Source organism: Pteropus vampyrus, unplaced genomic scaffold, assembly GCF_000151845.1.
Source record: "Pteropus vampyrus isolate Shadow unplaced genomic scaffold, Pvam_2.0 Scaffold423, whole genome shotgun sequence".
In the NCBI taxonomy this organism is placed as follows: Eukaryota; Metazoa; Chordata; class Mammalia; order Chiroptera; family Pteropodidae; genus Pteropus; species Pteropus vampyrus.
The window spans coordinates 383445-396623 of record NW_011889204.1 but is presented as its reverse complement, the minus strand read 5'-3'; the positions used below and the strand labels follow the sequence as shown (position 1 = coordinate 396623).

General features: G+C 60.8%; 1 protein-coding gene across 2 annotated transcripts in view; it reads right to left on the bottom strand.

The window, feature by feature from the left end:
• The window catches only part of ITM2C (integral membrane protein 2C), a 15143-nt gene extending 2720 nt beyond the window's left edge, over positions 1 to 12423 (bottom strand). The window contains exons 1-5 of one of the 2 annotated variants that reach the window (XM_011381035.1): positions 12184 to 12423; positions 4254 to 4394; positions 1971 to 2159; positions 1136 to 1246; positions 472 to 622 (exon numbers count right to left, since the gene is read on the bottom strand). In XM_011381035.1, coding sequence (XP_011379337.1) covers positions 472 to 622; positions 1136 to 1246; positions 1971 to 2159; positions 4254 to 4394; positions 12184 to 12303 — 712 coding nt within the window. In that variant the 5' untranslated portion in view covers positions 12304 to 12423. The remainder of the gene's footprint in view (positions 1 to 471; positions 623 to 1135; positions 1247 to 1970; positions 2160 to 4253; positions 4395 to 12183) is intronic. The other variant, XM_023523856.1, reaches the window with a different exon arrangement.
• Between the last annotated feature and the right edge of the window lie 756 nt (positions 12424 to 13179).

Below are 13179 nucleotides of genomic sequence, written 5' to 3'. Positions count from 1 at the left end.
AAAAAATCCCCATGAGGCCTGTGTCCTGGCCTAGAACTGGCTGGGCCACAAAGGCCACCAGGCTCAGAGCCTGAGCAGGAACTCGGCACTGGGGGGGAGGAGGAGGCCCAGGAAACCACACCCAGATGCACCCAGGGGCAGCGCAGCGAACCCGTGAGGGCTGCGGGGCTGGGGTCAGACTGCCTGGCTCTGTTGACTGCAGAGATGTTAACTTCTCTGCGCCTCGGTTTTCTCACCTCTAAAAGGGTCAGTGATAATAACAATGATGACGACGACAGTTTACGACAGTTTACACTTTTCGTAGACATAAAGAATGTATAAGAGTACCAGGCATGCAGTAAGTGCTCAATTAACATTAACCGTCATTACTGCTGCCGCATGGAGGGCTCTAACAACACCGCCCCCCCCTCCCCCTGCCGGCCAAGGTTTGGAGCCGGGGCAGGGGCCAGGTGGGCGGAGCCCGCCACTCACGCCTCCGAGTGGCCCTGCGCCGCAGTCGGTAGGTGTCCTTCCCGTTGCACAGGTGGTAGATGAAGGAGCCCAGGGCCTCCTTGTCGCTGACATGCTCTGTGACCACCATCTCCTCCTGGATGATGTACGTCTGTGGGAGGTAGGTCCCTCTCTGCAAAGGGAGTGGCCGCAGAGCTGGGTCACTACCAGAGCTCCCCTCCCGAGGTCTCCACTTGCGAACCGCCCACTCCCCTTGTGACCATCCTTCTTGTTGGAGCTGTGTCCCCACAATGCTGAAATGCACACACGCCGCCGCGTCCCCCATCCAAGGCCCCACGGCTCAGCTTTCCCGCTGTGCCAAGCACTGCCACCTGCACTGCCATGAATTCTGCTTGTCGGGGGGGGGTCTGGTGTCTCTCACCCTAAGGGCAAGGCCCCCGCCTCTCCCTGCTCCGCTGACTGGGGCAGCCGGGAAGCTAAGGAAGCCGGCCTGAGGCTCCTCATCAGAGGAGGCGGAAGCTCGCGGTAGGAGAAAGGAATGGAGGAGGGCCAGTCTGGGATGCCGGGGACGACGATGTCCCTGGGCCCCCACCTTCCACCAAAGCAACCTGCCTTGCCCCGGGCCGGGCCTCCACAGGGCAGGGCGACCAGGTAGGGACAAGATGCCACCGACACCACCGCTCACCTTCACGTTCATGAGGAGCTCCCAGAAGTTTCGAGGGGGCAGCACGATGGTGGTGTTGAGCTCGATGACGTAGCACTTGTCCAGGGAGATGTCATGGTAGGCGGTCAGACCCTGCGTAGGGGAGGCCACGTCAGTCCCTGCGGGCGAGGGCCTGGCCCAGGCGGGGCTGCCGGGGGGAGGCCACCAGCCCGCGAAGGCAGGAGCCCCGCCCTCCCACAGTGGTACCCCCGATTCCCGAGACCCTGGGTGGCCGCTCCCTCTCTCTGCTCCCTTCCTAACCTGTTTGTAGAATCGCCTGCTAGACACAAGACACCGACTGTGAAATCCTCAGCTGTTAGGGGGTCCTTTTCATGGGGTAACAGAGTTGAGGTTTGGGGAACCTAGTAATGTCCCAACTGTGCATTTCATCCAACCCGTGAGGTCCGTCCCTGTGGACAGCCTGCACTCTCAGCAAGGGGGCTCCAGCCCAGGCCCTCTGTCTGCTACACCTCGATAAAATGTCAACACAGAAATAACCTCAATAAAAAGGGACACTGGCCTCACCCATGACAGCCAGCATCTGCAGCTGTCAGGTGGCAAGAAAATCAACATGGCTGGTTCATACTCAGTGCTATATAATGAAATGCATTACCTAGATAATAAAAGCGAAGTCTTTACAACCTCGATACAGCCAAACTACAGTCAACTCCTACACAGAGGTGCTATTCCTGGTACGTAGTCAAAGGCCGGACAAGGGACACCAGCGTTCTCTCTCCCATGACTCGCGGTGGGAGGGGGCTCCGGGCCCGGGGGCCACCCTCTCGCCGCCCCCGCCCCAGCCCCTGGCCGGCCTCACCCGCTGGAAGTCATGGATGATGTCTGCGGGGTCGCCGCCGCCAAACTGGGGCACAGGCACGTTGATGCGCTCGTAGTTGTCCTCGAGGTAGATCTTCACGTCCTCCTCCAGCTCCATCCGCGTGCGGGCCTGGGAGGACAGGGAGTCCTCGTAGAAGACGCCGCAGTGGAAGAAGTTGTCCCGGGCCAGCTGAACAGGGTGGGGAGCGAGAGACACGCACAGAGTCACACAGTGCCCTCGGCACAGCCACTGCCCCCTACCCGACCACTTGGCGCTGAGGCCTGGGGAAGCAGGGAGGGTGGGACTGTGGGACCCATTCCACAGATGCAGAAGCCGAGACACGCGGGGAGTCAGGGAGCGCGAGCTGGGCCTGCCGGTTCCTAGGTGGACCACTTCTCTGGGCCTCGGTTTCCCCATCTGTCAAATGAGGTGATGCCTTAGGCCTTTTATGGCCTCCAAGTGCACGAGTTTGTGCTAGTGAACGGGGCTGGAAGAGCGGGGGGAGGACCTGGCCACCTGTGCCCTCCACAGAGGGACAGACACCTGAGAAAGAGCCTGGGGTGGGCGGGAGGGTTCTCAGCGGCAACACAGGCAGGCGCTTGGACGGGACAGGCTGGGCCGGTTGGGGGGCGGGGGGACTCCGCTGCCACCAGAGGGCGCTTGCTGGTCTTTTCTGCCCCATGCTCTATGGCCCTGTGACCTTGGGGGCACAGGAGGCAGTTGCTGAGAAGCAGCCTCTTGTGATTCCAGCTCTTGTGCGACCTCACACAACCCCGCCACCTTCCCTGGACCCCGTGCCTCAGGAGAAACCTTGACAAACACTGTGTCCCCTATCTGGGTGGCCAGCTAATTACTCCATCGATAAGGGAAGGGAGGCAGAGTGCCATGCCTGAGGCCCAGGGACTGACCGGGTGGACCCACACTTCTCCAGGGGCTCCTCCATCCGTGCCCAGGCTGCTGGCCTGTCACGGGCAGAATGCCCCTTCCTCCCCATTCAGCGGCAGCTCTCCCGGGATGAGTCATCACACATGAATCACACTGTCCCAGGGCACAGACCCAGAGGCTGCTCCGAGGTGCCACCAGTTCCTGGGAACTGGGGTGGCTGAGGAACTCCTGGAGGGTGTGAATGGGGGCTGGGAAGAGGGGACCAGGAGCCAGAGTGGGTCCAGGGAAGGGCTGTGGGGACCCCACACAGGAAAGCAAGGACCCGGAACAGGTGGGGAGCAGGCCATGGGGGCGGGGGAGGGGATGAACTAATGGGGAAGTCAGCCAGTTCCAAGGGGAAAGTCCCATGGCATACAAACTCTTCAGTAATTTCCATTGCGAAAAAACTGGGTGACAACAAAATCAAGGCCCAATGCTTGAGGGTGGGAGGCGGTCACTCGGGTCACCAATAACTGACAGTTCCCAGCCCTCTGTCCCTCTGAGAGTCTCTGTTTGTTATGCTTACGGTTATTTTTTTTGAGCTACTTTTAACTTAACTACTTTCGGTTCTCAGAACCTGGTGGCACTGGCCTCCCTTCCCAGGTCTGGGTCGATCACACGGTCACTGTGACCACAGCCCGTCCTCCTGTTCAGAGTGGCCGTGTGAGCAGGTAAGTGGGGGTGTGACCAGAGCCGAGGCCACCTTTACTGGAGGTGGCGGTGCATCTGTCTATAAACCCTCTCTCCACCTTCCTCGTTTTTTAACCCAAACGTCAAAGCACGAAATGGAATTCCTCAGAGCACGACCCGCGGGCACGGGCTGCGAAGGGAACGGAGTTCTAGCTGCTGCTGGATCTGAGGTTCTGGCGGAAATGCCCCAGGGCGATACTGTGGGAAGGGGCCCCGAGTCACACAGGCCCAGGTTCCCGTCCTGGCTCCCGTCACTGACTGTGCTCCTGGGAGAGATCCCTCTTGGCCCCGGGAATGTCTGAAGAAATGGCTATGGACACTCTTCCAGGGTCCGTGGGCATTGGAAGACAGGACCCCAGTCCCATCTCCTGGACCAGTGCTAGGTCCCCAGGACGAGGAGCTGAGGGTGGGCTGGCCTGAGCCCAAGCAGGCCCTGGGGAGGAGGGAGGATGCGGGTGTTCCGGGCTAGCCTGGGCACCGCTCCCACCGGCGGGCAGGTGCGGGGCTTCCTGCGGCCCCTCTCCTCGCAACCTCCAAGCACCTGGCCGTCGCCTGCTCACGCTGCCCTGTCCCGCCAGCTCCCCCACCCGGCGCAAACTCGCACACTTCTGTCTGCTCCCCTCCACACGCTCCCCTTCCTCTGAGGCCCCACCTCCCTCCCGGCCTCACCTGGGCGAGGAAGAAGTATCTGTAGATGTAGACGGAGGCGAAGACGAGGCCCATGAGCAGCACGACCATGCCCATCGACAGGTAGCACACGCCGCCCACCGAGCCCCCCTTCCTGTAGCGGTGGTGGGGGGGCCGCTCCTCCTGTGATCAGCAATGCGGGGTCAGCCAGGTGGGGGTCCCACACCCTGGGAGCCCTCCCCCCGCTTTCCCACGGTGAGACCTCTCCCTGCTGGCTGCAAGGAGACCTTGGGACAAGGAGAGGGAAGGACGGGCTCAGGACCCACAGAGCGCCGTCTGGTCTGGAAGGAATAGATGGACACCTCGCCAGGCTCTCCCAGCCCCTCCCCCACAAAACAGACTGAGAGCCACTGAGGAGCCACATAAAATGACCCACTGGGGTTAATCTGGAATTCCCCATGCCATGAGCCCCTTCATTAGACCAACTGTGACCACAGTAGAATGGGGGGGAAGCACAGACATGGCCTCAGTCACCCACAGGAACTGGGGTGCACCGGGCAGGCTGGGAGCCACTGCTCTGGGCCGTGGGGAACCAGGGCAGGCTTCTGAGAGGGGGAGTGACCAGATCCATCTGAAGGCCGAGTCCACGGGGAGACTGCACTGGGGGCGGTGGCGGGGGCTCTGGGGGGCCTACAGCATCTGGGCACAGAGCTGCCATCCACGCTGTGCAGAGCTCAGCCCGCCGGGGACAGCGATGGCCTCATACGGGCACCGGCTGGCAGTGCGAGGCGGGCTGGCGGGAATGGAGCCTGCAGGGTGAAATCTGGAGGCTGCGGGGAGCTAGGTGCTGCTGCCGGCGGGAAATGTGGCTGTGGCGGCGGCAGCAGCAGCAGCAGCTGCTGCCATCAGGGAGGCCAGGGCAGGAGGGGCCTGGAAAAAATCTGCTCTGGAGCTGGATTTGGGCTCGGGACAGTAGCCGCAGGCTCCCAGGAGGAAGCGGCCAACCTGCCCACCAGGCCGCACGCGTCTGGGTGGCTGGATGAGAAGTGTATAATAACACTGCTTTACCCGGAGCACTGGACTGGGAGTCTAGCGACTCAGGCTCTACACCAGCTGTGTGCCCTTGGTCATCTCTCATCTTTGTGCCTGCCCTCCCTACTGCCCCTGGCCTAACCCAGGCCTTCATTCACCCTGGGAAATGGTACAAAGGTGCCAGGCCTGTCTCTGCTTCCAGCATCCACCATTCAAACCTTTTTCCATGGTGTCCAGATACCCCCAGGGTGAGGTTAGAGGCCAGTCCCAAGGACCCCGCCCTCATGCTCAAGGAGCCGAGGCAGTGGGGTAGGGGGGCCTCCAGCCCCAGAGCCCAGAGCTTCCCACTTTGCCTCTGCCGTTAACGGCCTGCTTAGTTAGGCCTCTTTGTGCCACCTTTCCTTCCTCCCTTCATCTTGGGCCAGTGGCAAGAGGGTGGGGACATGGTTCAGGTCCAAGTTACCCAGGACAGGCTCTTATCTCTCAAACAAGCACAGGAGGCCCAGCCTGGTAGGGGTGGGGCATATGGCCTGCTGCACCCATCAGGTCTCCTCCCCTGGGGCCCCCTGGCTTAGGACACATGAGGGTGTGGGACTCGGGCCTCAGAGCACAGAGGGGAGCCCATCAGAGGGGCTGATGCCTGCCTGCCTGGGAGGGCAGATGCACCTGGAGGACCTCCCGCTCTGGCCGGACCCCAGCCTCAGCACCCATGAGATGGACACCCAGGATGGAGGGGTACTCCCACCATCCTGGTCTGCTCTCCAGGGAGTTCACCTGGTAGGAACAGGAGGTCAAGCCCACTGCTCCTCACCGGCCAGGCCCATTAGCAGGCCTGAGGCACCCCCCTGCCCCCGCCCCGCCACCCTTGCCCTGCTGCAGGGGGTCCTGCCATCAAGACCAGAGGAACCAGTCTGTGAGACCACCCAGCTGGCTGGCAACTCCTCAGCACCCTGGGGCTCCCTGGGGGCAGTAACCAAGGTCACTAGCACAGGTGCCCACAGGGCCTGAGACAGCTGCCAGCGGGAGGGCATAGAAGGCGAGGGCAGGGGGTGCTGATATGGCTTTGACTTTCCAGTGGGCTCCCAAGAGCAGCACAGGACCCAGGGACCTGAGAGCCCAGCTCTGCCAGTGTCTCACAGGAACAAGTCGCCCCAGGGGCTCAGGCTGCTGTGAGTGGGTCCTAAGAATGGGTGGTTGGCCCGGAAGGCAGGCGAGGCTGACCATGCCAGCTGCGACTCCTGCCCTTCTGGAAAGACATTTAGTGGCATGAGGGTGGTTGTCGGGCCCCCCGTGTGGAGAAGGGCCGAGGCCCCAGCAGGGCCTGCGTGCATGAGGGGCGCGTGGCAACCTGCTCCTCCTCAGGTTCACACGTGAAATATGAACAGACAGGTCCTCAGAGGATTTTGTCAGGATTAAAGGAGACAAAGGACTCCAATGCCCTTGGTAAAAGAGAAGGTGCCAGATAAAAATAGCAGATCTTTATCAGCCGAAACTTTTCTTTTTAGGGCCACCGCGGACAGCTGTTGAGGCTGCACGGGGGGTCAGGCTTTTGCTCCTGTGTTTAGGAAAACCAGAGAAGCAACTTGTGAGAATGACAACAAAAATGTCAATAGCCTACAAATAGCCCAAGGGCCCGCTGCACGAATGAAGCACCTGGTCAAGGGAGGCCTCGCTGTGTTACGGCCACCTTTCTCCTCTGGCTGGTCAGGTGTTTCTGAGTGCCTAGGGGAGGGGCAGGGCGTGGCAGCCACAGAGGGAGGTGGATGGAGGAGGTCAGAGAGGACGGTGGAGGGAGGAGGGGGCGCTAATGTGGCTGGGAAGGACACACTCTTCAGCTGGGACCCCCAATGCTGCCCTGTGTTCCCACATTCTGTGTGAACACACCCTCTAGCTGGGACCCCTAATGCTGCCCTGTGTTCCCACATTCTGTGTGCCCCACCTTTTCCTAGGTGTGTGGTGGACAAATGGCTCCCTATCCTGCCCCTACTGACACCCTCTAGTGCATACCAGGGGCCCGCACCCTGCTCCCCTCCCTACCCCACACTCCCCTAGCAAGCAAGGGCCCAACCCCCAGAAGCATCATGGCTGAGCAGCGGCTGGAAGGGAAAGCAAAACCAGAGGCTGCCGTGAAGCGGACGAGGAAACCACAGATGTCCCTGGTTCCAGAAAAAGGGCCCCACAAGGGGCGGAGGGCCCTGACTTCTGCCCCAATACTGTCACTGCTTCTGGGGCCTCACACTACGTAATCAAGACCAAGGATGAAATTCCAAAACCCTGGCGTATTTGCAGGCCCCTCGCACTTGGCACTTGCAGCCAGTCAGAGGCCTTTGGGGGAATGCAGTCAGCCTGGGCCAGGACCTGGGGCCTCATCCCTTTGGGGTCCGTGGCTGCCCAGCTCACCCGGAAAGCCAGCCTGGGCCTGCTTCTGGAAGCTCCCAAGCTGCTTCACCTGTCATGCAGCCTCCCACCTGGAGCAGTTACCGACAGCCAGGCATTTGGGGACTTCCATTTAGAAAGCAGAAAAATATTGTAAACTGTTTCCACGGCAACTGGGCTTTCTGAGCAAAGTGCCTGGCTGTGCGCTCGTGTGGGGCACGTGAGTCAGACCTACGGGGACCGGAGAGAGGCCTGGGCCTCTCTGCCTGCTGGCTTCACTCAGGCCCACAATGGTGCTCATTAAATGATTTAGCAAAGCCAGGGCCAAAACAGTCAGGGGAAAGCCAGCCAGCTGGAGTGTTAACTCAGCAGACCCTCATGGTTCATGGAGAGAGAGCTCCCAGCTACCTTCCCTTGGTGACAATGTCCAAATTAACTGCAAGTGGATTTAAACTACAGTTGCAGGCTGTCGGAGGAGGCTAGCAGAGAGCTGGTGATGCGCTCACTGCAGGCCAGGACTGATGGCTAGTGGGGAGGAGGCCTCACCTCACCTCCCAGCATCACGTCCCCTCCTCAGCATCTTTCCCAGGCTGCAGACCACAGAGACAAGGGCACCGGAATGTGTGTGTGTGTGTGTGTGTGTGTGTGTGTGTGTGGGAGAGAGAGAGAGAGAGAGAGAGAGAGAGAGAGAGAGAGAGTGTGTGTGTGTGTGTGTGGGGTAGGCCTGGGAAAATGCTCCCTGCCCACTGGAGCACACAGAGCTGTGTTCAGATGTACAGGCGTCAGCTGGGTAAATGCCGACAGGGGGTCATGAATTCGCCATCACGGAACCCCACTGCTGTCGTGTGGCGCCCCAGGTGCAAGCAGCTCAGGGGGAACTGCGTGGGCCCCGAGAACACTCCCGCACACCCTCTGCTCTGCGTGGCTGGTCTGGGCGGATTCTCTCGTCTATTCCGTTTGTTCCTGACTGTCAAGATAAGACTCCAGAGAAAAGCCTCGGGAGGATAAGAAAGCTGGCTGCTGGGAAAGCTTCCCTAGGGAGAGAACACGAAGGGGCTGCAGGGGGTGGGGGTGGCCGGGGCTGCGCTCTGTGATTTTACCATAAACATTTTTGGTCCCTAAGACATTCATTCTCCCTGGAAGTCTGCTGACAGCTCAGCCTTGAAACGTGCAAAGATGGGCTGAGAGAAAAGAGAAAAACAGAAAGCAGAAATGGCACTGAGGTGCGCGCCCCAACGCCACAGCTCCTCCGGGAAGGTCCGGGGCAGGCTGGGAATAGACAGCCTAAAGTCACCACACTGCCATGGGGCAGGACCTGGAGCAGAGCTGCCTTTTCACGAAGGTCCTACCATCCAGCCTGGCTTGGCCGCCTGGCCAGATCCATCCTCCTGGCCAGGGACCTCCCCCAACCACTCCAGGAGACCCAGCTCCCTCCGGCTAAGGGCCTGAGGCCAGGGCACAGAAAGTGAAATCTGATTCTCAGGTATGCGGGCTGGGGAAGGGAGCCATACAGGGGCCATCAATCAAAGGCAAGAGCCAGGGAGAAAATTACAGCCGCGAAGGTGACTGTATTGTACATGTTCTCCTCCTGCAGCCCCGAGCCCAGTCCAGTCTGGACATGCCCACACCTGGCTGTGTGTGTGTGTGTGTTTGTGTGCGCATATGTGCACGAAGGCACAGGCAGGTTGTGGGGAGAGGGGAGCATGCTGAACGACTCAGGCCTGGCCGGTGGGCCTCCAAAGGGGAACAACGATGCAGCCAGAAGGTGCTACGAGGGGGTGCTTCCTGTCCAGCTCCCTTTCCAGGCTGGCATATAGCCAGCCCCCCATCCACGCAGGCTTCTCATTATCTCAGAGGCAAACACCACATGGGGAGAGTGGGCAGCTGGAAGCCCAGCTGGGCCGCCACCCCCATCCCTTCCCAGCCCACTGAGGCACTTCCCTCCAGCAGCAGGTCGGGGGACAAAATCCTCCTTGTGTTAGAGTTTCAGTCGGAAGCAAGGGGAGCCTGCCGAGGGTGCTGCTGCTGCCTCACCCAGGCCCTCCGGGGCCTGCACACAGGTCGATATTTGATTTTAGCATCGAGAGGGTGGCTCACGCTGAAAGGCATTCACAAACTCCTCTGCTCACCCAGTGGTCTCCCCAGGGCTTTGAATCTTATTGTGGAGTCTAGTTCAGTAATGAAGAAGGGGTCTAGAGTCAACCCCAGCCAGAGAGGCCTTCTACCAAGTTGTCTTCTGCATCCCCGGCAGCCTCCGCAATGCCCTGTCTCTCTGTCTTGATGAAGCAGCTTCAGGGGCCTTCCGGTCGGCCTGCCTGTCCCACCTGCCCTCTCCTCCGGTGCCATAATAAATGGCCGATACTCCGTCCTGGGCTACATCTGTGAATGCTAGCATCTGTTGTGCTCACTGCCCGGGCACTGGACGTGGGAAATGTGCCCATTGGCCAGGCAAGGCCACGAGGAGCTCACTGAAGTGAACTCTCTTCTCTCAAGGCTCCAACTGCAGCAGGCAAACAGCAGAGCTCAGATGCAACATCCAAGAGCCCCCTGTGCATCACCCCAGGGCCTCAGGGGGCTATAAAAGTTTACTAACATGCACATCGGTCCTGAAGGTGCTGGGATTTTGATCTTCCTCCTGGGCCCCCATCACTCACCCTTGCCAATTAGGAGGGCAAGGGGACCCTGCTCCACTAACAAGGTTTGAGGGAGGAGGCACACTCAGCAGGCTCGAGGCCACTACAAACAGCAGCAGGAAGATGTGGATATTTCCATTTCACCCTGGGAGAGGGGGAAGGGAGGTCGCTTGATTTTGGAGCCTGAGGCTGGATGTCAGTTAAAGCCAAGGTGACGCTGGCATCTGCCATTCCGCCTGCCCAATACCATCAGCAGGCTGCTGCTGGAGAATGTGCCACTCCTGCAAAATCTGGACATTCTGCTAGAGTTTGAATTACATCCTCCTGCTGTCTGGCTGGTCCTGCCTCCTGATTCCTATAGCCCTCAGAGGCAGGGGCCTGTTTTCCAGGCCTCAGCTGGGTGCCTGGCAGTTGGGAGAAGGGGCGAGAACGCTGCCTCAGGCCCCGTCCCTGCCCCTTCCCTAGACTGAGAGGACAGGAGGAAGGAAGCTTGAAGAGCCTCTTGCAAACTTTGAAGACAGATGGCAGTCTTCAAATATGGAGTGCCCCTCCCTATCTAAACATCAGGTGAACACGGAGCAGCTCTGGTGGGGGAGGTGCATGGCAACCTCGCAAACAGGCTGTGTGGTTGCTGATGATGGGGAGCTCTCCCAGGCTCCTTGAATTCCCCACTCAGAGTCTTTGCTCAGACTATGACATTCACCTCTGAGGCTCCTTGCCAACATCCCCTCTTCCAGGGCACAGGTATTCCCCTGCAGCCCCTGTCATACCCTGGGCAAGGTCAATCTGAGCCATGAACTTGAGGAGGAACCTGGGTGCTGAGGGAGACTCCTCAGAAGCAGCATTGGGAAGGGGGAGGGAGTGGTCAAAGACTTTCCAAGTCCTGTCTCCATGGGGGGTGAGGGGCCTTGGTGCTCCCCAGATTATCGAGGGCGACGCTGCGTAGACACCTTTACCGGGACACCATAAAGCCTGGCTGGACCAGCTCTCCCTCCCATCGCTTCCCTGCCTGCCACGCGTCCTGTCCCCTCCGGGCCCTCCCTCGGTCAGACTCCGCGACGCTCAGTTTTCCACCGCGGAAATGCCTTTTCTCCCCACTGGGGGCAGGCAGGGGGTGGGAGGACGCTGAGGGGCGGGGTGCCCCGGGGCCCACCCCCACAAAGCGCGCGGGGATGCGGGAGGACACCCTGGCAGTGGGGGAGCCTCTCCGCGGGGTGGAGGGGGCCGAGAGCCAGGAGAGGAAGGAAGAGGGGACAGGGAGGCGCAGACACAGCGGGTGGGGCGGGACCAGAGCGCCCAGCCTCGGACTCCGAACCTCGAACCCCGGACGCGCGGCCCGGCGGGTTCTGGTTACTTCCACTTCATCTTTTATCACTTTCTGGTCCACCAACTCAGGTGCAGAGTAACAGCACCTCGTTTGGGACGGAATCAACGGTCCCTCCCCCTTCACTGGGGACCCGCCCTTCACTGCAGACCGCCCCCCTCCGCCCATTCCTCGCCAATCAGGACCCACCGCCCTACTTTGGGGAAACAATGTCCAACCCTCATCCCATCCCCCACCTGGAGACTCGCCTCGGCCCCTTCCCCTTGATTGGAACCAGACGCACCCCCCCCCGCTAACATTCCTCGAACTTCGTCGGACCGGCCCCCTCCCCCGATTTGGGGGCCAGGAGGCTAGGGTCCCCCCGCCTTCGGAGGAGACCTCGCACTCGGACCCACGACTCCTCCCACACGTCGGACTTAGGCATTCGGCTGCGGATTTAGGACAGGACCCAAGCCCCCTCCCCACTTTGGGATGAACGACTCATTCCAGATTCCCACCCTGGCTCCGCGCACGGCTCCGGGACCCCGATGTGCCTCTGGCAGTCCCCCGGGCCGGCGAGGCACGCCGTGGTCCCCCGCCCCCCGTCGGAGCCCCCGGCCCCTCTCACCCGAGCCGGCGTCAGCAGGATCTCAGCTGCCGGGCCGGGCGCCGCGGCCGAGGCCGACGCCTTGTCGGCCTTGTCGCCCTTGATGCCGGCCACGGCGGGCTGGAAGCTGATCTTCACCATGGCTGCAACGGGCCCGGGTCCGCCCTGCAGCCTCCGCCTGTGCAGCCGCTCTGTGCAACCACCGCTCCGCACTCGACAGGCACCGGAAGTTTGGATCCTGCTCGCTTCGCTCTCTAACCCCACCCCCAGCCCTCCTCGCCCCGCCCCTCGCCCCGCCCCTGCCCCGCCCCCACAGGGGGGCCTTGGCGCCCGCCGCGCCTGCGCCCCCTCGCCGCCCGGCTGGGTGCGCAGTGACCCCTGCCGGGCGTGCTGCGCCCACCGGAGGAAGACTTAGATTCCCTACACCACTCACTCCTTCCCTTCCTCCCTCCTTCCATCCCTCCCTCCCTCCTTCCATTCCTTCCTCCCTCCTTCCATCCCTCACTCCCTCCCTCCCTCCATCCATCCTTCCTTCCAATCAGGCGTGGACTCAGCCCTCTTCTTCTCAGTCTCATCCCTCTCATTTTCCTCTCCAAGACCAGCATCCCCAGAACACACAGTCTTTTAAAAACAGTGTTGGCTGGGCAGATGCGGCTTCTAGACAAGTTCCCCATATGCCCTAGCCCACTTCATACCGTCCTCTTTGGAAACCTGGAGCCTCCACTGAACCTGCTCGTGGCTCCTCCCTCCGGGTCCCTCCCCCAACCTTTCCTGGGACTTGGGAGGAGGCTACAAGGCCAGGCATCTAACTGCCTGCATCCTGTATCCTGCATCCATACACACCTCATTCATTCTCCGTCGTCCTTTTCCCTTCATTCTTCATTCCTGCAGAAGCTTCCTGAGGCCCCCTGAGGGAGCATGCTGAGGATGCCGGGAGTAGCACGTGCAGGCAGCCTGCTGCCTCAGTTACTGAGTGACAGGCCCTGTCATCCATTTCTTGCCCATCCGGGAGGATTA